Source organism: Andrena cerasifolii, chromosome 7, assembly GCF_050908995.1.
Source record: "Andrena cerasifolii isolate SP2316 chromosome 7, iyAndCera1_principal, whole genome shotgun sequence".
Classification (NCBI taxonomy): domain Eukaryota; kingdom Metazoa; phylum Arthropoda; class Insecta; order Hymenoptera; family Andrenidae; genus Andrena; species Andrena cerasifolii.
In genome coordinates this window covers 15,644,337-15,667,681 of record NC_135124.1, presented here as the reverse complement: position 1 = coordinate 15,667,681, position 23,345 = coordinate 15,644,337, and the positions used below count along the sequence as shown (strand labels likewise).

General features: G+C 50.7%; 1 protein-coding gene and 1 non-coding gene across 6 annotated transcripts in view; one reads left to right on the top strand and one right to left on the bottom strand.

Moving 5' to 3' along the window:
• Sesn (Sestrin) overlaps positions 1-23,345 on the top strand; it is a 137,287-nt gene that overhangs the window by 2,374 nt on the left and 111,568 nt on the right. For 4 of the 5 annotated variants that reach the window (XR_013086128.1, XR_013086127.1, XM_076817469.1 and 1 more), the window contains exons 2-4: positions 19,221-19,676; positions 20,251-21,424; positions 22,700-22,765. Coding sequence is in view for 3 of the 5 variants with exons in the window: in XM_076817469.1 (XP_076673584.1) it covers positions 19,426-19,676; positions 20,251-21,424; positions 22,700-22,765 (1,491 nt within the window). In the remaining 2 variants the exon portion in view is untranslated. Of the gene's footprint in view, positions 1-18,406; positions 18,705-19,220; positions 19,677-20,250; positions 21,425-22,699; positions 22,766-23,345 lie in introns of all 5 variants that reach the window. The other variant, XM_076817468.1, reaches the window with a different exon arrangement.
• Trnak-cuu (transfer RNA lysine (anticodon CUU)) lies at positions 22,545-22,617 on the bottom strand. Its single transcript has one exon. It is a non-coding gene; the product is annotated as a tRNA-Lys (tRNA).

Here is a 23,345-nt window from a genome sequence, read left to right as displayed (position 1 = left end):
AAATATTTACGCTCGCCTCTCGTCCCACTGTTGAAGGAAGTTCCAGCGTGTATTAAAGTAAGTTTCTTCCCGACGCTCTTGTATGACAGTAGTCGCGATGAATTATTCGCGACGCCGCGGAAAGTTTGACGCTGGGCCGTCGATACGGGACTCTAGACTGGAGCCGGAGGGGGGGGGGGAGGAGGAGTTACATCGCCTACGAAAAAAACATAAAGCGTCGGTGCGTTCGGACACGCGATGCGCAGGGGGGGGGGGGGTTCGCGGTACGTATAGCCGCGTCGGTTCGGTTCCTCGCGGTCCCCGAGAATAATATGCATCGCTATTTAAAAGCAATCGGGCCTCGCGTGCTCGCAACCCCGCGATCGTGAGTCACCTGGCTTCGGACTCTCCGCTTCGCTACTTCTTATTGTGCTCGATTGGCTAATGAAATAAGAGAGCCCGACGGCCGTGCCACCGTTTTTCCTTCGTTCTTCAATCCTTGCTTCTCCGCCGTAATAAAATTCCTCTGGTTTAAATAGCCGCCGCGCTGTTACGTGCCGACGACCGTGGAGAATCGAGCCGCGCGAACGATACCGTTTAAAACCAATTCAGCAACGAGCCGGTTAATTGCAAATGTAGCGGCGCGCAATGACACTGATAATCGCTGGATTCTAATGTAACTGCCACGCAGTTTGCACATCGTTCTACGCAGCTTACCGAACGTTAAAGATCCGCCAAAGCTAAAGTCGCGTTGCTCCATGAAATATGTACTTGGTATTTGGTTCGCGTTTAAATCGCACAGAAATGTGGACCGTCAACTATTTCGAGCGTCGTATTTCAGTATCGGCGGCCGGCAGTTTGCTATACCTTTCGATCCGGCCACTCGAGTCTATTCGATCTGAAACGACTTTCCCAACTTTCCACGATTTTGTCCTTCCTTTCGGCTTCTATTCTAGCCCCGGCAACTGGAGGCAAATCGATCCCAGGTCAAACAGAGCAGTTTCGAATTACTCCGATCCGTTTATTGCCTTCCCTCCCATTACCAATGACTTTTTCTTACCGTCGCAAGGGGCAGTGTTTCTCTTTACCGCAAGGTCCGCCTTGTTCCCTGCACGAGTCGCGGTTTCGCGAAAGTCCTGAAAAGAAAAGACGCACACAGGGAGCCGCGCGGAATTATACGGCTCTCCCCGCGAGTCTAGTGATTCGGAATTGCGAGTTCGCCATCAGCGGCACGCGATTCGTTGCATCGCCGGTGCTCCCCGTCCCGTCCTGCCCTCCATTCGTCCTGGAAACGTCGACCCCGTGACAATGGACATTCGCCCAAATTAAATCGCTCGAATTCGCCGATTCGACGCGGATAGTCACGCTGTCGCTGTTTAGTTTCGCAGGAACTCGATGGGGAAAAAAGTGGGCAGGCCGATGGGATCGAATTCTCTCCGTGCAGAGCGTCGATTCGACACAATACGCTCGTCCTGGAGAGTCGATTCTGTTTTATCGGGGCGAGGATTTGCTCGCGTGTAGCAAGTTTTCGTCGGTCGCAGCCTTTACCTTTACCTTCGTTTTCGCGACGGGTAGATAGCGCGCTATCGATCGCACGGGTAGAATCCATCCTCTGGCGAACGTGGGACGGTTGGATTCGGGGATGCTCGCCGGCTCCCGCGGAAAGTATCTTGCAGGGGCTCGAAGGGTATTGAAAGACTGTCGTCGATCGATTTCTGCGTGGATCCTCGCGCTAGGGAATACCACTGGGCGAGGAGGCGTTTTCCGAGCGACCTCTATCGAACGTGTTATCAGCTATCCAGCCCGCGGACACAGGCCCTGATATCGATTGCGCTTTTCGAATCGTGAAACGCGATTATTCAATCTCGTATGACACGGTATTGCGCGAACGGCTGTTGTGCGCCCCGCTGTCTGCCAGCGGCCGTAGTAACCTCAGTGTTTCTCAACGCCAGGCGACGCTGGTCTTATTCTTAGCCATTGTTCGTAGAAATAACGCGCTATCAGCTCTAATCAATCTGTGCCGCCCGATAGGATCGCGATTCGGCATCGTGTGTCAATAGATTCATTCATCGGCGTTAAGTTTCTAGACGCGATAAGGCTGCTTCTACGGACGCTCGCCGCCCACGAGTCTCTGCTCCCTTTAGTGGGCAAAGGGCCCGACGCTTGTAAAGTAATCCGTTTCTCTTCTACCAAAGAGCAGCCTCGAGCCGGAGTGTCAAACCCGCGATCGATAGCAGGCGTGTGTTTCTTTTCGCCGACGTCGTGACTCGAGAGTGTCAGACCGTTAGGTTTGCTTAAGCAAATCGCGGGGGCCCCTTTATATGATCCCCCATGGCGGGTCGATGGGCGCGTTAAAGTCTCGTCAAGCTGGCTGCCTCAGCCCGGGTTAGGCTTCGAGGCTCGCCTCTCTTGGATTTTCGTAAATAAAATTTACGGTCGTTGAACTTGATCGCGGATGCGCGGGTAGGGTCGGCACCGTGCACACGCTGCGGAGCAAGGGAGACGGGCAGAGGCCAAGAGAGATCCGGCCGAGGTTGGGTCGTTTATTCTCGCTTGAAACACGATTAAAGCCCGTTGGTCCCGGGCGAATTGCTTTCGTTCGGGTTACCGAGGCACGGGGGCCGGGCGCAAAGACTATTTTTCGCTGGTCGGAAGCCCCGCGCGCAAGCCAGCTTCCGCTTCCCGCCGGCCATTGGAAGCTCTCTTCCGATGCCGGTCCGGCAAACTTGTCCGTCCCCGCGAATCACGAATCACTGTTGCGTCCTCTTCGATTCGTTGACTTGAGGCAGCTGGAACGATTAAGGGGTTACGCTCAGTCAGGAGGCCGAAAGAGGTGTGATTTTTGGGAATTTTTTTCTCAGAAACTATACAACTTTATTCAAAAGACGGTTCTATGTTTGAAAGGTAGTACATTTAGCTGTGTGATTACTCGGAAGTGGATTATCTAAAATCGAAAATTTCAAAAATTTAGTTAATTTATTAAATTTTTGAAATTCTCGATTTTAGATAATCCACTTCCGAGTAATCGTGGTCACCACAAACCCTTCTTTCGAACAGGACATCTAGGAGATTGTAAATAACTTTGTTATTAATAAATATGTTTCACCGTAAAAATTCAGAGACATAGCTAAATGTACTATCTTTCAAATAAAAAAAAGTTTTTTGAATAAAGTTTTATAGTTTCTGAGAAAAAATTCCCAAAAATCACACCTTCTTCGGCCTCCTGAGGGTTGGGTAACAGAGAGGATCCTCTATGTTAAGGGGTTACACAATTTTGGAGTCTAAAAAAGCCGCTTTTCAGTTTCCTTATCATTTAACAAAAAAATCTTGTAACCCCTTAATCGAATATATACAAAAAGCCCCGAGCAGCAAAAATATAAATGACCTATAAACCAACGAGATCGAGCTGCGGTTAGTCGAAGTTCCACCGCGTATGCGTGACAGTCTAGTTCTTCTGTTATCCGAATAAACAACAGCGACGGAGGCGATACATCCGTTGCGTGAGCCTCGGTGTGCATCCCCCCTGTACTCAACGAGGTTACAATTACAAGTCGATCGAACGCGTGGCGAACAACAGCGGGGGGGAGCGTAATAAAACGTAAACTCATTGTTTGCGCTGAAATCGAGAGCCGGTTGGATCGCGTGGCTGCGTGTCCGGGCGCTACCGGTGCCATTAAACAATTTCCAGAGCACCCATCCTCGGTGTTTCTGTTCCGCGGAGCCGGCAGCTAGGTGGTGCATTCCCCCGTTGCATATTTATCAGACGTCACGCCCGATAACAATCGGTCGATTGTTTAATTCCTCGTATATACGACGCCCGCGCGCGATTGTTCGCGTGAACGCGCGTTTCTTTCTTCTCTCTTTCCATTTTTCTTTTATCCAGAACACACGTACGCGTAAAACAGCCGCCCTCCCCTCGCCCGTGCGAATTTCTTTCCCCATTATACTCGAGGTTTTGAAGTGCAAGAAAAATAGCCTCCGTTACAATGGGTAATTTTCGTGCCGCGGGTTCATTTAGATGAAGAGATTGCGCGGCGAGCGCCCCCCTCTGTCCCGTCCCCCGCCGCGACGTTCGAGCCTCGGGATTTAGCTGAATCGAATCTATCCTAGATCAGCCGCGGGGAGGACCCCCTCCGCGGAGGACCGGCCCGGAAGATTCTACCTCGCTCGTCGCGAAAATATCGGGACCTCCGGCTCTTCCGATAGAATCCCTCCAGCAATTCGCGATTTCCGCGATAGTCCGAGCGTACGCGAACGCTGAACACGCGACTGCCTGATTACTCTTCTCAGGTGGAGCGCAGCGTCGCGAACTCCTGCCCCCTGAGTTTTCCGAGATTCGAATCTGTGCTCGCAATCTGGGGTCTGCGGCGTTTAGCAGCGACTCGGAATAGAGCTCGTTACCATGTTCGTGCTCGCGTCAGGCAGAAATACTGCCGGCCCGAAGTTCCTCCTAAGCCCTTAACGAACTTAGACTTGGAGCAACTTTGTCGTTCCTCCTCGATAGCGCTTCTTGCCGGTGCGAAGCGCGAGCGCGGGCTTCGGCTGTTTAGAGCGGCCCGCGGAGGGATGGCGACGGCGATAAAAAAGGCGCGGTGAGCTGCCTGGCGGAGGAAGGTCGTAAAATATCAGGGTCGTGCGAAAATCTCCGCGACTCCTCGCGATGTTTAGTAGCGATCGTCGATCTTCCGTGTCCTTTCTCACGGATCCGCTGGCGGGGATATCTAGGCGCACCGCGGGCTACTGTGCGAGCGTATTATGCGCGGAACGGGAGCGGCGGTGTAAGAGCGAGGAGACGGCGCGCCGCGAAGAACCTGTTCTACTCGAAAGCGCGAATCGATGTACGTTTTTGCGCGGCTGCTCGCTGACCCCTCGCCTCTGCCAAACTGACCTCCTATCGCTCTGTCTATCCGCGGCAAACTTTCCCGCCACTCGTCGACAGGGGGATCCCCTTTCAACCTCCGCGGTTTCGACGCTCCCCCGCGTAAACGTTTCGAATGATTTTTCATAGATGGTATCATCCGAGTTTGGCTCGATTTTGGAATAGGGTAATCAGGCCAATAGATGCACGGTTTAGCGGATTCCGATGTTTACATCAAGGTGTTTCTTAGAAATATATATTGTATTAGAAAAAAAATCAAAAGCTTTGCACGTAAAAATGTATAAATTTAAAGAAAAAAATTACTGTAAGCAAAAAAATTCATGTATTTAAGCATAAAATGATGAAAATTCTACTCATAGTCCTTATCACCAGTAGATGGAATATAGGGCTAGTAGATGGACAGTTTAGAACCAATAGACGGACGTGTGTCTGGCTAGACGTATAAAACGCTTATTAGTTATATTAGTGACCTAGATTAAGACATTTTTGGTAAAAATATAGTTTATTTCATCAAAATTAAAAACGTATGCAGTCTTCATTGTCCGAAAACTGTACAACACAGGTTATGGCCCCATAGTGCAAGTAAAGTGAGATTATATTTATCCTAAAGTGATCAGACGTCATGGATCGTGTAGGACTGTCCCGATTTGACATAATTTTTATAAAACAACAAACATTTTTTATACAAAATAAAAAAACAATAACATAGATTAAAAACTCTAGTTCTTTCAATATTAACGATTAACCAACGATTCGTCCATCTACTGGCCTACCTACTAATTGTTTCGGTGTTCATCGATAAATATGTTTGACGACCGTGTACGTGGATCCTTAACACCTTATCGGTCGTTGCGCGCGCGCGCGTCCGGAGTACCGGCTATCTCTTATCCCGCGCGATCCTCGAAATCCAATCTTATCTCGTATCTACCGCCAGCAGACACGCGTGATCGAAAGATTCCAATCCTGTTTGCAACATCTGATCCGGTTGCGATTCGTTTAACAGTTCAGATGTGCATCCCGCAGACCGCGCATACCCCCAATTTGCCTGTCCTCGGGGTTGTTGGCCTGGCCGGGCGGCAAAGTCGAGGGAATGATTGCGCGTACCGTTATCGAAATCGAGGCGGTCGCCGCCCGGCGCAAAATAGGAAAGTGCATCGGATGCTCGCGTGGCATACAGAAGCTGCAGCCGTACTCGGTGAACTGTCGAGGCTGTTGCACAGGCCAGTGCCGTGCCTGCCGGCCTATTCGCGCGAGCATTTGCCATACCTTTGCCGACTTTCCCGTGCCGCCGCGTGCAGTGCACTTTCTTTTCGAAACTACGTTCTTTTTTCCTAATCCTCCACCAACGCTCCACGCTCCACGCTAGCCCGGTAGTTTTTCCTCCATTTTCAGCCCCCCCCCCTCCCCCGCCCCTGTGAAGAGATCGGTATGCAAATGCTTTCCCGAAGGTGAGGCCTTTCATCTCATCGATTTGTATCCATCTCTCGATAGCGCCGCGGTGCTTTTAATGCTACTCTGCTCCTATCCGCGAGACGCGCGTTTCCCTCGGCTTCTCTTCTGTCCCCGCGAGTTTCTCGGTCAGCCAACGAGCACAGCTGACGGTGGCGGGAAGATACTATATAATTAGAAAGTATACGCGTAGCCATGTGGCTCGGTTTAAGGTGGAGTCTGCGAGCGCGTCTTTGCAGATCTGCGGGGAGGCGAGCAGCGGTCGTTAGCGGTTTGCTTATTCGCGCTTTTAGTTCCGCTCCTATCGTCCTCTTTTTTCCCCCGGCATCCGGTTGTAGCTATCCGCGGGGAATCGTCTCTCTTCCCCTCTCTCTCGCTCTCACTCTGTCTCTCTCCCTTCATCTTACCGGCGTTCGCTCGAAATCCGTGAGTACCACGCACGCTTCGATGTGAACGCAATTAGGAGCACGAGCAGGGCCTGGCACTTTAAAGGTTCGATTAACGCTTGCCTGCCTCTCGACGTGGATTTTACCTGAAGGGACAGGAAGATCCGTGTCTCGATTACAGGGGCCGATGAGCACGTTCGGTCGATTTGACTTAGCTAGGCGAAAAAGGGGTGTCTCGAGGAGTCTGGGACGAAGTTTAGGCAGGGGAGGCCTCGCCGTGGTCTGGTCCTCTATCTGCCTACCGAGTCGCGCAGATTCACCGAGGATCATTAGTTACTTAATTCCGCGGAGATCGAACGAAATCGATGGGTAGGGAGCAAGATCGGTGCGTAATTAAAAGTCGACGCGCGTTCGGCAGGGGGCGAGCCCGAGGACCATGGTAATTCGGGGCCCTGATAATTCGGCGGCTTGATTACGAGTCGGTCTCAATCGAGTCGATGGCTCGTGATTGCTCGAGACGGAGGAAATTCTTTTCACCCTAAAGGGACCGCTAATGGGGTCGTTTGCGAAGCTTGTAGGGTTGAATTGGACACCTGGCGGGGAAATGGCGGCGCTCGGGAAAAATATCGGTAGTCCTGCTCGTGAATGAGGGCAGATGGGTTACAGTAATCAAAGTTGTAATCGCGGCGGGTACGTTATAGCGTAAACAGAATAGTGAAATCCAGAGCCTATTGTATCGATTGCCTTGCCTGATTTATTATTAAAGGCCTCCTCTTTTCACAATCGTTCTACCGTACCGACAAGTAAACATTCACTCATAGTGAATGGAGTTTCCCGATTTGGAATATATTTTTTCAAAGTACTAATAGTAACTAAGAAGTCCTGAAAATTATATTTGCAAAGTGTTTTCGTCATGTTTCCCCTACGTTAACTTCGAAGTCGTCAATTAAAAAAATTCTTCGGCCTTTCCTTTTTGAGTTATCTCCAAAAAAACGATTTTTTATTAAGAGAACCTTAGGATATTTTTTACACAAAAAATAACATCCTATTCAGCTTCAGCACCTCAACAAACATACAGGTGCCAGGTTTTAGCCAATTATTCTTAACCCGGCGGGAGGCGCACCCCATATTGTAACACAGGTTGTCGCTACCAGGTCGAAAATACCCAAAATTGAAAGGTAAAAAACCACGGTTTCCAAATATTTTTTTTAACTTTGTAATTTTTATGTTAAAGTACAGTGTTTTAAGAATCAAACAAAATTTATGAAGTATCTTACAATCTTCATTAAAGTTCTTTAAAAATTTGTAACAACAACTCAAACAGTCTTTATATTTTCGCAACTAGCGCCTCTGTGGTAAATTTTACCCAGTAGCGCCTCCCGCCGAGTTAAATAAGAGGATTTTGTCGTTTTTCGCGTAGTGCCTCAATAACATGAGTAAAATAGGTCCATTGCAGATATAATTTTCAAGATTTCTTGGTTACTATGAGTACTTTAAAAAAATACATTCCAAATCGGGAAACCCCATTCACTGTATGCGAATGTTTACTTGTGAGTGGACACAAATTCGAGGATCTGCAGGACCGAAATCTCTCCGGTCCGTTGCAAACGCTCGTTTCATTTCTCGCATTTTCCTGCCGCTTTCAGCAGGCTCTCACGGGCACGCCGCGTGTGTACCATACCAGAAAAATAATGTCAAGGGAGCGGCCGGACGTATCTGTTTCTCGGTGTAAAGAGAAGAAAAATGAATTTTCGCCGGTAGGAGCGTGAGCTAGCCGAGCAGCAACCAGTCTCTCTCTTCTTTCTCTCTCCCCCTCTCTCTCGTGATTTACGATTCCACGATAAGCAGTTGTTCGTCATGACTCACGACAAGGTACCTACACCGCGGTTGGGCTGGCTCGCTCGTCCGCTGCGACTAGCGATGGCCGTTCGATCCACTCTTACGCGAGTTTCCAACCGATGCGATTCTTTGCCAGTTTCAAATCATTTCAAGCATCGTTCGAATGATTGAAAATTTCAAAATATTCTCCTAGCGCACGCGTGCACTCTTGCGATTCTAATTTCTAATCCCAACTCCACGCGCGGTTCCGGCAAACGAAAGGAGAGTCCCAGTGAGAATGTCTGGGACTTGAGAAATGTTTGAAACTCGAATGATATTCGAAGTGGCCCGATGCGCCTCGAAGCGAGCTGCAAGTCCGTCGTCGCGCTGCGCTCCTCGCGTGCATTCATACAACGAAACGCACTATTCGCGCGTGTAACACTCGACACGCTAATCCTCTCTCTCTCCCGCGGTCCCGCTCGCCGCCAGGTTTTCGCTTTTCAAACACGCTTCGAGCATTACCGCCTGTGCCCGCGCCGCCTCGCGTTTGCTTGTGCACGTTGCGCCGAGCAAACAGGGAGGAGCCATCTTGTCTCGATGATTTACATGAGATCTTGGCGACTCCTCCGCGCGGAATTAATATGCGTGCTTGCGCGCCCGCGTGAGCGGCTTGCACCGCGCCAGCTCCTTCTGCACGTTGCTGCACGCTCGTCCACGGCCCCGTATGTAGGTGATCCCGCAACGTAACGCCGCTCCGCGTCCTCCCTTGGACGAGCACCGTTCTCTTCTCCTAGCAAAACCGTTGCTGACTCGGCTCGAAAAGGTGTCGGCGTTTACACGCTTTGCGCCTGGCAAAATGTTGATGTTCCTCCTCGCTTACAGCCGTTTACCGTGTCCGTCTAGCAAGCTTTCTACGGGAGCAGAGCGACGTGTACGTTCGATTCCAGCTTAGCGATGGCGCATCATCTCCGCGACTTCTAATTACTTAACCACGGGTGTCCATACCGTCTCGCATCGTCGTTTATCATTTCGTACCGGGTGATTATCCGGCCCCATAGAAGGGACCATACACGCCATCATCCACGAGGAACACGCGATCCTTCCCTCTCTCCCCAAGAGTCAAGAGTTCTCCCGGATCATCGCGGTCAGCGAAGGCCGGGCGCATTGTCCGCGGCAGAGGAGCAACGCGTTCCTCGATATCTCGATTAGCTATCGGCCCGATACCCCGCGGAACCGCGTCGGAGCCGCTCGATAATCGGCCCGGAGTGTGTAGGTACGTGCCATTGTCTCCGGTGTCCTCCTCCGTCTCGCGAGAGCTGATTAAAATTCATAGAAAGTGCAAATTAACCGTGACGCTTACGGCCAGGTGTTCCTGCGCTAAGCAAGGATTCCGTACGGACCCGATACACCGGGGCTGGTGTGCGTGACTAAAGCCTCGTCCACGCGCACGTTCGCCCTGGCCGTCGTACGTGTCCCGGCTCTATTCGCCCACTTACTGGTCACTGACGCTCGCCGGTCCTAAGATCGCCGCTGTTCTGGCACGATTCGCGGGATATTATATAACGAGGCCTGCGCACGGGCTCGCCTATGCCCTGTCGCGAATAATTATCCGTAATTAAGTGACGCAATCGCTGGGCTTTCCGAGTCACCTTGCTGACCGTCCGCGGACGCCCGATGCCTGATTTCCAATATTTGTCTATCGCGCTGCATCCATCGTTACGATTAATGGGATAGAGGCTTTAAGCCGACGGTGGAAGAAGTCGTGGAACTTTTTGTGTGCCCCGCTCGTCGAGGACTCACTGGGAATGGAATGTAAATGGGGACGTGTTGGTAATTGTCTCGTGGAAGGTTGGAGCGTAACGATGCCTCGTGCGTAACTCGATTTTCTGGTGCTTTTTCTCCTCTAGTTGGGACAGGGATTGATCAAGGAGCATCGCTTATACGGGGTCAGAATCTCGAACTCTCGGGTCTGAGAACTCGCCTGCTTTCCACGCCGATCGGCGGCGTTTTCAGGGTCCGCGTTTGCGAGGCAACATTTCATTTTCGCCGGCCGCACGGACGCTTATTAAGATCGCCGCGATCTCTCGCTGATCTCGCGTTCCACTTAGCGGGTTCCTTTATTATTCCCTCGCGGCTGTATCGATGGTCGCGCGATATCGTTTTAAAAGGACTCTTTCCGCCGGCGGATATCTCCTCCATCGGGCCACGAGGATTGGCAATGAACCTTGCCTCCTCGTTCTTCTATTCCGAACTTTTTCCTCCGCCTGCACTTTAACTGCACGTCGGAGAGCGAAGAATGGATCTTTCCCCGGCTAACAATGCTGCAACCGCTTTGACAAAGGGTGCGTCAGTCCCGTCGGCAAATATTTGCCCGACAGCTTATCAGCGGCAACGTTGACTCGATGATAATGCCCGTTGTCGTGCACGGCTGGCCAGACAGCCTATTCCCCTTTCGCGCGCCGTCGGTGCTCGGAGCGAGATGAATCGGCGACGGTGACTCACCGGAGTCTAGAAAAAGGACGGAGGTAGAAGGAGCCGAGCGCTGATAGTAGGATAGGGACGAGGCTGCGACGGTGTCGTTAATGACGAACGAATTCTACCGGCCGAGCAACCGCCGGCCTGCTCCCTCCCACTTCGTCCTTTTCCCTCCTCCGCCGTGGCCGCTGGCTTCGGACGAAGACGCGTTATTCCACGGTCGTGGCTCGCGCGAGATCGCGCTGCAGATTTCTCCTTGGCAATCAGGGTCGTATTCCGCCTCCCTCTACGCGGCCATCTCGAGCGGAGTAGCCTCGTTTCCGCCTCGTCCCTCCTGCCGCACCGGTATTACGCTATTATTCGTCTCTCGGCTGTTATACCGCGGACGGTTTCGCTGGTAACAGAACCGACGCTAGACCGGTCAGTGGCGTGTTCGATCCGTGAAATTTCGTCCAAGGTCCCTGGAAGACGCGCAACAAGTGCTGCACGCCAGCTATGGAGCAGCTTGCCGCATTGTCGCGGGCCAATGCCATTGCGCGGATTGCTCGGACGCTCGCCTTCCTGCAGATTACCAATGACTCCGCCTGACAGCCGAACGGGGTCAAATCGGATCCCAAGTGAGAAGGAAGAAAGTGCGACGCGCCAGAGATAAACGAAAGCTAGTTACGCGCTTGCAACTTAGGATTCGCGGTTCCCAAATTCCCGGAGAGCCTTTGTCACGGCCGTGCAGGGATATCCAGCCTCTCCTATTCTTCGCAGCGCCCGATGCATCCTTGCGCTGTTGACGCGCGAGCAGAGCCGTGCTCGCGGCGTGATTAAACGGATCAGCGGCGTTGAATCCGCGAAACTCTGCCCGGCAGGAGACTAAGGCTCAACAAGTGTTGCACGCATGGCCTGGAAACCGTACACCAGTGCGTCTGTCCCATCCTCCGCGGGGAGGCTTGGCCACGGTGGATACGGCAGGCGAGCGATTATTAAGTTCATTATTTTAGGTCCTGGTTTCTCTTACTTGCTATGCCGGCTCCGTTCGACCGACGCCCAGGCCTGGCCGTTGCGTTTACCGCTGGTCGACGGCGTTAAATCCGTGAAATTCAGTTCCCCACTGCTCGAGAGTAAAACGCTCAACAAGTATCGCGTGCGTGGATACCGTACGTTTAGCCAGCGACTCGGGCGTAATTTTAAGTTAACGAAAAGCGGGAAGGCGGATATATTAAGGACATTATTTTCAGTCCCGTACACCTCGGCCAACGCGGCCTGCGTGCACGCGTAACCAGCCTGCTCGCAAATCCAGCAGTCTCATTCACGATTTAAAGCCCGCGACGTTCAACCCACGGTGATCGTCTCTCCTCTTGCTTCGAGTATCATAATTGCCGAAATAATTACACGGTGAATTATCGATCATTCACGTGGACACAGAAGGGCGCGGGGAAATCGTTAAAGGGGCTGTCCCCCGATCTAGAGCTCTATAAAAATAGATGATCTTTAGCAAGTAATTAAAGGAAAACTAATGCATTTAATTCAATGGGACTTGTTGCACTGTATTAAGGATATCTTAAGCTATAGATACAATTTTTTTTATAATTTATAATTGCAGAGACGTCAAAAAATTCATCCGAAACGGTGGAACCTGTAGCGCCTAAACCATTGATCTGAAATAAAAAACAATGCCAGATTATTGAAGGGCGTGAAACTCGCTCGTGGACTAGACAGTAAAAATGACAAAAAAATTTCAGAAAATAACGACACTTGAAGTTTGAAATCACTTTTTCTCTATATTTTTCGTCCTTTCAACGCCTTTAAAAATTACAGATTTTCAATTTTTTAAATTTTACTGGTTTCTCCACGAGCCAGAAGTATATTCTTCAAAATAAAAAAGTTTCAGCCGAATCGGATAATAACTTTTTGAGATATAGGTTCCACCGATTTTAAGAACACTGTTTCTAGAAAAACGCGTTTAAAGTTTTACGTGAGCGCCGAGTGGCCGGGTGTTACCGGGTTTGTGAATACATTCTCCATAAGTATTACTATCGATTAAAAAAAAAAAAAAATCGATTTTTTCAGCGTTCTAAACCAGGTTCTCCCTTAAGCAGTTTACTGAGTGTCTGCTTATCGCTTCCTATCGAGCCCCTTTTCTCCTTCACCGGTGGACCATTCCCGTGCAGCTGTTGATGCCCACCGTTTCCTGAATCTTCCCTTAAAATCACGGATCACCTGGACGGAGCAACTCTGTCGTCGCCGTTAAGACAGGTGCTTAGATCGCTCGATACCTGCTACCTCTTCGCGTAGCCATCAGATACGGCATTTTCGAGTACCACTTCCGCGGTGTATCGATCCGCGTTATCTGCGGCTCGTTCACAACGATCCGCCGTCGGAAACGAGCAGAATACCCGCGCGAGTATATCGTATATTCCACTAACAAAGTAGATAGGTCCGAACCTGGACGGCCGGCACCGCTCGCGGCCAAGCGATATAGCATTTCGCAATGCAGCGCGCGGCTCACTTTTACCCAGCTTGCACGGGCACCGTTTATTCCATTCAATGTCAGTTTTTGCAACCCTGCCGGGCTCCTGAGGTAGACCATCGCCTTATCTCCGAGCGTTACATTCAATTAACCAGGGAATAACTTGCCGGACGGTGGGAGCGTTTTCGCGGCGCGTTCCACCGATAAATCCGAACCGCTTGGATCCGCGGCGGATAAGGAGCGCGGGGATCGTTAATTCGATCTCGGCAGTCGCGACCGCGGTGCTCGAGATCGATCGTCTATCCGCGCATCGTCTCCCCAGGGTAGGTCCTGGCTGGTTTTCGCGGGCCCTCGGTGTCCAGTGGCGAGCGTTATCGCGAATTTCTCGCGTGTCGCGGGCCAGTAACCCCGACTCGGCACTTTTGCAATTTGCGCTAACCATCGAGCTACACGGCCGTAACGACGCCCCGCGTTTAACGGGCTTTTTGTCGTGCACCGTTATCGCCGAATCGATCGGACAGCCTTTCGTTCGGGCGTCCACAGGTGAATTTACCGATTCGCGTGTGAAGACGGGCGATCGCGGTGTGCACTTTCGGGAGTGTCGAGGATAGGTTGGAGAAGTTGCGGTGAATATCGGGAATATTTATTTCAAGGATATTCCGTGCGACGCGCAATGCTCTTCCAAGTTTCGATGGCTCGTTGCCGTTTGATCGGCGAGAGCGAGCCCCTCGCATCGTACGGCCGCTCACGCGATCGCAATTGGGTAAGATCTCGTCCGGCTTTAATAGCGGCGAATTACAAGCGAGCCGGGGAATTTCGTTGGTCGCGTTATCGCGGCCGAGTTAAAGGTGAGTATCGACGCGGACGATCCGGCCGGTGTGTCGAAACATCGCGGTAACTGCACGCCGAGTTTATAAATATGCGATCGGAGAAATTGCATTTTCACGGTTGCATCACGGCGCAGCGCCAGCGGTTTAACCGAGACACCACGGTCGACCGTGATAACTCCTTACGGTTCGCGATAATTGCACGTGACGTGGATAATGATGGCCTGTTTAAGAAGGATATTATCGGGATCGCTGCGCGAAATACTATGGTCTCTACTAAAAACGTGAAGAACACGTTACACGCGTCGTCTCTGGAATAATCTACCTCTGGCGCTAGCACAGTATTTATCTAACTAAAATCTGTGTCCGAATATTCAGGAATCAGGAATCAATGAGAAATTAAAGCGGCTGAATTATGTGTACCGAGAGCAAACCGTGTTCCTTAGTTTCATCTTTAATACATAGAGGAAGTGCAGTTTATTTGAAGTACCAATTTCTTTAAGACGAATAAAAAATTACAACAGAGGATGGGAACAAATAAAACTGCATAATATCATTGGGAAACTAGTAAACTCCACTTTGTCCCGATTTTACTTAATTTTAACGGCCGTTGACCAGCGTTTTATCGGCCCGTACGTACAGTGACGGGGCCCCTGACCATCCTTATATCTCGAAGACAAAGTACACGTATCAGGAATGCACGGCAACGTGCGCCGGCATACGGTAGCATCGCGCGGCATTAATAATTCATAGCGGCGCGAACGGGAAGGGTTAGGCTTTGGGGAATTATAAATATTTAGATCGCCGCGAAGAAACGCGCTGGAAACGCTGAAACACCGTTTTGCGCCCTTTCTTTCCTCGCTTTCCTTTTTTTTTCTTCCCACCCTCCGCCGTTCGGTTTCTTTTGTTTTCTCGGTCGATAAACCTCGGCCGTTATGCCGCACAGCTCTGTGCGTGCTGTGCGTGACTCTGCTCGGTTGCTCTCCCGTACCATGACTGTCGAATTTCTTTTCTCCTCCAACGCCTCGTTCTCCCGCTTGCATTTCGGCTTCTTATAACTATCGCCAGGTGGAACGTGGCCCGGAAGCACCCCCGAAACGCGTCGACTTCGTCGAGGGTAGCAGGCCTGGATCCTACGCGCGGTATTAAAAGCGGAGAGTGGACCAGCGGCGATGATGGATACGGCTCTCCTATGACGTTATCGACCGTGATGAATCGACGGTCGGCGAAAAAGGCTTGGGGAGGCGGGTTCTAGGGAAGGATGAGGCGAAAAAATGCGCACCGCGAGCCGACGGAAGCCGCGGGGCGAGGCAGGATCACGGATTACCGAGAAACGATTCGCCGCCACGGGCGATCTCTGCGTTTACGCGATTGGGAAACGCGAGTTTCCGTGCGTGGGATCGAACTCTTTCCAGCGCAAGCTTTTTATCACCGCTTAATGCCACGGCTGAACGCAACACCGGTTAGTTGCAAAGTAGAATGCGTCCTATCCGTAAAAGGCACTGCCGCAGTTACGATTTCGCCCGACCTTCGTACGCCGTTGCTCCGGCCACGTTATTATATTATTAGTCCCATTAATCCACCGTCTATTAATCTTCTCTGTTCTCGAGATTAGATTTACAAGCGGCATGCTAAGCCCTCGCAGAGTAATTGGGACCACCGTCGTACCTTCGCTCGCTTCGGTTGTCGGGGCGTTTCATTTAATTCGGCCCAACGAAGACCTGCCATTATTATAATGCTTTTCAATTCCACTCGAGGCTCCATGCTCCCGATACGTCGGTAGTACCCATCTCTATTAGGCATTAAGGAAATTGCTTATCTGGAACAAGTGTTTATTATTCCCATTTTTGGTGCCTAGCTAATCTATCAGTCGTTTTCCGTGAAAGAAACACTTTCTTTTTAATGTATTTGTAAAAAAAATGAAAGCACATCCAGATGTATCCTTTTACCCAATGTTTATTATTATCATAGAGATTGAAAAAAAGTTGGCATGAAATATACGTGTGCTTTAAAAATGGCTTACTGGTAAACATTTTAACATTCTTCTGTAGTTTTCTGGTAATATTGGTCTTAAAAAGTGACGTAATCCAATTCCAACGTGTAATGTTTATTTGTTACATCCAGTTTCCCGCGGAACCAATAAAAACTAAAATTAAAACAGAATTATTAAATTGGTGGCTGAGAAACAGCGATTGTTTCAAGAAAAAATTGGGCGTGTTTGTGCGCTACTCAAAATCCGCGAGTTTTTAATATTTTCATGAAAATCTCGAAATTTCATATACCATATCAGAGGTTTCCCGGGAAGTGGGACAGGTTTTACACGTCCTGTAATTCCCAAATCAACAATTTTGCGAATTTTAATATAAACCAAGCGGCATTTTATTCAGAAAATATAGCGCTTTCGGAAAATGCAATAAAAAATCGTTTTTTCGACTGCCTAGTCTCCTTAAACCGAAGTGACGTTAGTTTATAGACTCTGACGAAGTTTCTGTAGTGTCGTTCCTGTTACGAGGCTTATTATAAGCATTATTATTACTTTACTCAGACTCGTAGTCCGTTTCTTCCATCTACATCCACTTTGAACTGGATTCCCTTTGATCCGTCTGGCTGCTCGGATACTTCTTTTTATCGATTAGAAACGCGTACAGACCTCTGTTGGCATTGAGGCAGCAATTCGACGGCCACTCGAGCCCAGCTCGCACATTGCGGCGGGAAATCGATGCCAGTTGCTCCGCATCGACCGTGCGAGCTCACCCCTTTTTATCCTCCCCGAGATACTGGATAGCGCAGCCTCCCCTTCTCGACGGGTTGCGCCGCTCGCGCGGTCTCTCTTACTTCCTGACCCCGGCTAGCCTTGACCTAGGCCTTTCCTCGCGGGGGTCGATCAATCAATGGGAAGACTGCCGCAGCCTGACATCGACTAATTGCGTAAGCGGCCCGATAATGGCTCGTTCCTATTTCCAGGCCCCCGTACACTCCGCTGAGAAACGTTGCGGGGGAGCTTCCCTCCCGAGGCACGTTCCCGGTTCGTGTGACCCGCTGCGGCGCGCGAGTTAGAAGTCCGACTGTGCTTAGGAAGACCTTCCTCGACGGCACGATGTTCCCGGCCGATTGTACGCCACCTGCCGCGACGAAATTTTTTCCATCCTTCCGGAGTGACTGGGGGAGCCTCGATCGATCAGTGCTACCTGGATAATCGATCAGGGACGCGGATCCGCGCGAACGCGAGAGAAATCGTCCTGGGTGAACGTTTGCTAACCAGAATCAAGCAGCGTGGAACAGCTGCGTTAAAGTTCAGAGCCGCCGGTTAGGGTTACCGATCCTCGCGATTGTTCGTTGCGTAATGTTCGATCGGCGAGTAATCTGCTCGCGGCGCGGAGAGGTGCTTCCCTATTAGCTCTCGGTCACGCTGCCGGGCGCGTTACCTTTGCCGCCGTTGGATATCGAGCGGATCGATGCCGATCAACCCGCTCGCCCGAAATAACAAGCCGGATTCGCTGCGCAGCGGAAGCGCTGCAAAGCAATTAATTTAATTTAATACGACGCCGGGGCAGCTCGCCTCTTCGTGGAGGGACGGAGCTGCGAGGCGAGAGTTGTGTAGCTCCTGCTTACTCTAGTTACAGGAATCATGTGGTCTTTGGACTGAGAACGTTGCTACGGCTCGCGATCTTTTCTGTATTCCCTGAGCTCTTTGACGATCGTTTAGCGTCAGCTTGGTAATTGGCTACCGGCGAATGATTCGCGTGCACCTCTGCAGCGTTCCCTTCCTACCACTTCGTTTCTTCGCGGTAACTCGAAAATCTAGATTAACTCTTTGCGATCGTTCTAACCTCGCATGAACATAAATATTTGAGAGTCTACACGAGCTTTGTATTAAAACATTTAACAGTAAAATTGGAGGCATTTGATGCTCATATTAGTTCTTCAATTGACATTTGCATTTATTTTGTGGAATTAAAAAATTTATTTTTGTGGTTTTGGCCATAAAATCGCAGAATTTCCCCACTGTACGATGGGTCAAGGCTTAGTTGAATTATTTTTCTGTTCCTTAGCTTCGTTGCGTTCTTTGAATTTCTACGTATTTTTACCACAGCCTCGTTGCTCTCAATGCCCCGCCCTCCTCTGGTTTCAGACGTCCGATGGATTAACCCGACGACGTTGAACCACGCGAAACCGAGGACAGTCCGCCCCTAATCAGACGGAATTCTAGAGACGGTTCTCGGCTAGAGTCGCGTAACGATGTAATGAACCATGTAAACGCGTTGCTGTCGTGATAACCGCAACACACGTGCCTCGAGCCGACGGGAATAGGCGACGAGGGACAGGGAGCGAACAGGGTCAGGATAATCAAGAGGAGAGGCGCCCGCGATCGATCGGTTTTCCTCGAAAGAAGCGCCCGATCGATCGTTACCATTCGAAGCCTCGCTCCGGTAAGATCGCCCAGCTTTCTTTCTCCTCTTCTCCTTTTTTCTCTCTTCCTGCCATCTTCCCCCGGTGCTAGATCGCCGCGCGATCGCCTCGACAGTCGACACCGCCTACTTTCTATCGCCCTGAAACGACTCCCGAGGTGCACCGCCGGTAAAATCCCCGAGAAACGAGTTTTACGACCGATTCTCACGGCGAAACGCGACGAAACGACCGTAATTACGCCAGGATAGTAACGTCTGCCTCTCCTCAAGCCTTCGATCCCTCTTCCCCGGTCCCACCCTCGTTTCCTTTGTTCGCGGGCTAAAGAGCCACTCCGAAACGGGAACCGGAATGCGCGTAATAGTCGGATTGACCGTGCCGTCGAATTGATCGTCGTTCGCGAGACGAACCTCGCGCTCCTGTCGTCGGGCATCTCGGGAACGATCGCTCTCGATTCGGTAACAGGTGAAATAGCGCGCGACGTAGCGCGCAGTCAAGTTCTACCAGGAGGTACAGATGTCCTTCCGTTTGTTTTCCAGGATCTGAAGGGGATCGCGCGGATCAGCCTTGTACCACAAGGATCGGAGATAACATTAGACGGCGCAGGTTCGATCTGTCTTCGGAATCGTGCCGAGGGAAACCTGTATACCGTTTGCACGTAGCGTCGCGAGAGTCGCGGGGCAGAGGATAGAAAGTTTAAGGGAGCGATATAGAGGGGAAGTATCGACGAGAAAGCAAGGCGAGATGTACAGAGATCCGAACGGCTCGTCTGGAAGCGGCTCCTCCACGAAGGGCGACGAGGTCGAGATCGTTAGCAGATTTTTGGCGCCGTTGTGCGCGAGGGATGAGACCGCCAGGAACATCGCCCTGGCGGCGGCCAGGAACACCGTCGAGGGCTGGCTCGGAGGGGTCGGCAGCCCGAATCACTGGGACGACACCGGCGAGATGGAGGACGCGGAGGACATCGGGGGAAAGTTCAAGAGCCAGGATGGAAGGTGAGTGAGAGACTGCTCTCTGTACCGAATGTTTCGATAAAAGTTGGCGCGCACAGATATGTCTCGCTGCTCGCGAATTTCTTTGCAACTCGACGCGGCAAACTTGCACGAGGGTTTCTTAGACACCGAAGGATGCGTAGGTATAGAGCGCGGGGCGAAGAGATACGTAAAGGGGGTCACTCGGATGATTCTCAGCGAAGAGAAATCTATCCGCAGCCTCGTCTTTTTCCCCCCCAATTGTTGATCCTTCTAAAATACTCGCGACTCGACAACAACGCGCGGCTAGTTTTCTCCCAGTAACTCATGGACGGTAGCGCCGCGCCTCCCTCCGCTGGGCAAGTGCGCAATGATTTATGAACGTTGAAATGCCCGTTCCGTGGGAAAGATAATATTTGCTCCTCGATGTAATGATCGCTCGGTTCTCATTAAACGCTCGGAGGAAACTCGCCAGTCACCGAACGGTCTAGCCTAGCGTTTCCCTCCCCGCCCCGTTCACTTCCGCGGCAAAAATTCTCCCTCGAGCATGGCTGGCCGTGCGTTAATCGGGGCGTTCGTTCTTCCCTTTCACGAGAAGATACGACATGAACGTCGAGCGTTCGCCGACGAAATCCGCGCCGAAGAACGTGCAGCCCCCGCACCAGCAGCAGCTGCTGCAGGACACCTTCAGGACGGAAGGCTTCTTCCCCCAGAGCGTGACCGAGGTGCAGCCGTTCCTCGAGGACAACAGCCTGGAATGCCAGGAGAGGTATCCGTCGGGGTCGTTCGACTGCGTGGACGGGAGGCTGGGGAACGAGGCCAGCTACGGCACCCCGATCGAGAGGCGGCGGTACGTCGGCGACGTGGAGAGCTACAGGTCCGGTCACTCGACGTCGTCGGACGAGGGGAAAGGCTTCAAGATCGAGGCCCAGGACAAGTATCTGAGGTTTAAGGACAGCTCGGAGGTGCGCTTCGGCTCGAGCAGCGAGAGCGAGAGAAAGTACGTGGTGGGCTCGTCGTCGAGCGAGAGATTGAACGAAGTGAGCCTGGAGGATAGGCCCAGGGCGAAGAACTACGTGAAGGTGAAAGGCGCGAAGCAGAAGCAGCTGGAGGACGACGAGTTGGACGCGGACACCAGGATCTACGGGAAGAGCCCCAAGTTCGACGAGAACTTGGGCGCGAACTTCGACCGGAGGAACCGCAACTTCCGGCCGTCCGAGGATCTGGTGCTGCGCGACCGGCGTCGTTACGACAGCGGGGACGACGTCTCCTTTGACGAGACGGAGATCGCGGTCCGGAACCGCGACGGGGTGGTGTTCAACACCCTGGACGGCTTCGAGAACGAGAACGCCAACGAGATCTATCACAGGCAGGACGACAACCGCGTGGAGGACATGAAGCTGCAGAATTACGAGATATACGACGACTGCCTGGAGGACAGTCGCCAACGTTGCCCCCGCCCGGAGCAGCAGGACTACCTGCGCAAGAACGAGGAGCGGAAGTTCAGCGCCGGCCAGATCAAGAGACCGCTCTCGCAGGACGAGGATGTCTCCTCCAAGAGCGGCCGCGTGCTGGAGAGCCCCGACGTCACTCCCGGGGACGTCGGCAGGTTGCTGAATCTGGGGAACGCCCTGGACGGCCCCAGGCAGGCGCAGGCGAACAAGTACTTGAGCCTGGTCACTCTGCATCTGCCGGTCATACTGAGGCTCAGCGTCAATTGTCCTTTCCAGAACGTGAGGATCAAGTGCGCCGAGATCCTGGAGATGGTCAAGGTGAGCATTCAACTCCTTCGATTATTTATCAACAAATCTGATAACGGGGTGGAAAAGTATCTAAGTAGTGGTAACTACACCCCTCTGCAACGTAGTCTTTTGTCTCCTCGCTCCACCCATTGTTGTATACGCTGGTGCTTTAGATTCGCAGATATGAATGCAACTTTTTACGGTGCTCAAACTAAGGATAAAACTAGCGAAAGCCCATGGGTTCGTTAATAACCTTGCAAACTGCTCCGCTAGTACACTATCTGATAAAAGTAAACAATATCTTAGGAGGAGCCCAGCCCCAGATAAACGTCCTGTTTCCGTTATCTCGTAAAAGTCGTTTTTTCATCTCTTTTGTCATTCGTTTTATGAGCGCGGACCATTCGTCTCGCTGTAACCATTTAGAAACAGTAAACGCCCCGTGGAACAATTTTATGTTCTCCTGGAGTTGCTCGTAAATAAACGGCCACCGTGACCTGGGCCGTTTTGAGGAAAGGCTATTTTCGTTCCCTTAAGGATCGGAAATAGTGTCTTTGATGGAATGGCGATTTCGTTGATAGCGTGTTACTCTCATGCACCGGGGTCCGGGAAGAACCAATAGCCACGTTAATGGAGTTGTTTTAACCGTCTATTTCTGGGTTCGACTGTTGGCCTAAAAATACGTCAGTTACATAGACTTGCTAAGCGACCAGTCGTGTCTGGGATTGCTTCGCGATGACGATTAGCTTATTAATCGTTGACCAGCGTCTAGCTGCCGCATTACAAGCAAGTTTAACAGCAAAGTAAAGGTCGAAGATAGGCGGCTATATTTCCATTCGGTACACTTTCTGTAACAAAATCGTACACGCTATTTGCATTCTTGATGCGCTCAGTGGGTGCATTGTTGAGGATAATTTTTATAATCGATACCTGCCGTAGTATATAAAGACTAATCGATAGCGTTCCACATGAGTCATATGAAATGCACACCGATTATCAGGCAAAGTTAAACTCGCAGGTTATATTCCATTGATATTTAAACTATGTTCGATTTGTTTAACTAATCAAGTTAGTTTCTTTTTCATCAAGTAGATCTAGAAGGCAGAGTTGCTCAACTTCTTTTTTATAATTTAAAAAAAAGAAAAAAAAAATCCGCCCAACGTGGGGCTCGAACCCACGACCCTGAGATTAAGAGTCTCATGCTCTACCGACTGAGCTAGTCAGGCATTTGTGATTGCAATTTTCCAGGACTTTGAAATTTGGTAGAAATAAAATTCATTAACGAGGGAAATGTTTGTTCATTTGCAGGATAGAGGACTTCCAGTGCCTGTGCCAGCCTTCGATGGACCCAGTGCCTTCGTCCCCACGCCTGAGGTAAGTACTCTTTGAAATCACATCTTGCATACCGTGAGGAATATTTCACCTTTTCTATTTAACGTTATCGTAGCCCTAAGCTTTTTTATAAGTATCCTGTATCTGTCGACGAGAAACGACAGTGTCAGATGTATGAAATGCTTAGTTTCGGAATTCGTGGAGCATCATACCCGTGCTCATTAAGGAGGGAGGCCTACCTAGAAATTTTCGAAAAATCGATTTTTATATTTTCTTGAAGTATTCCCTAAAATTGTTAATCCCACCAAAATTAACAAAGTTATACGCGTGTAAGTAGGTAGGTGTTCCTCGGTGTAGCGCTCAGACCCAAAACTTTAAAGACGTTTTCCTCAAAATCATGTTTTTAAAGCCGGTCACACACATAACTCAAAAATTAACGAACCGATTTACTCCAGGCTTTGCGGGTTTTTTTTTAGGATTAAAAATTCAAGCGCTCGGGAGCTTTTCCTTTTTTGGCCTAGATTTTTTTTACACTGGAAAAACGAGCGATTTTTTGCCAAATATCGATGCTTCAACTTTGCACAGCCGCCATTTTGTCCCAAAATAATTTCCCCAAAATCGG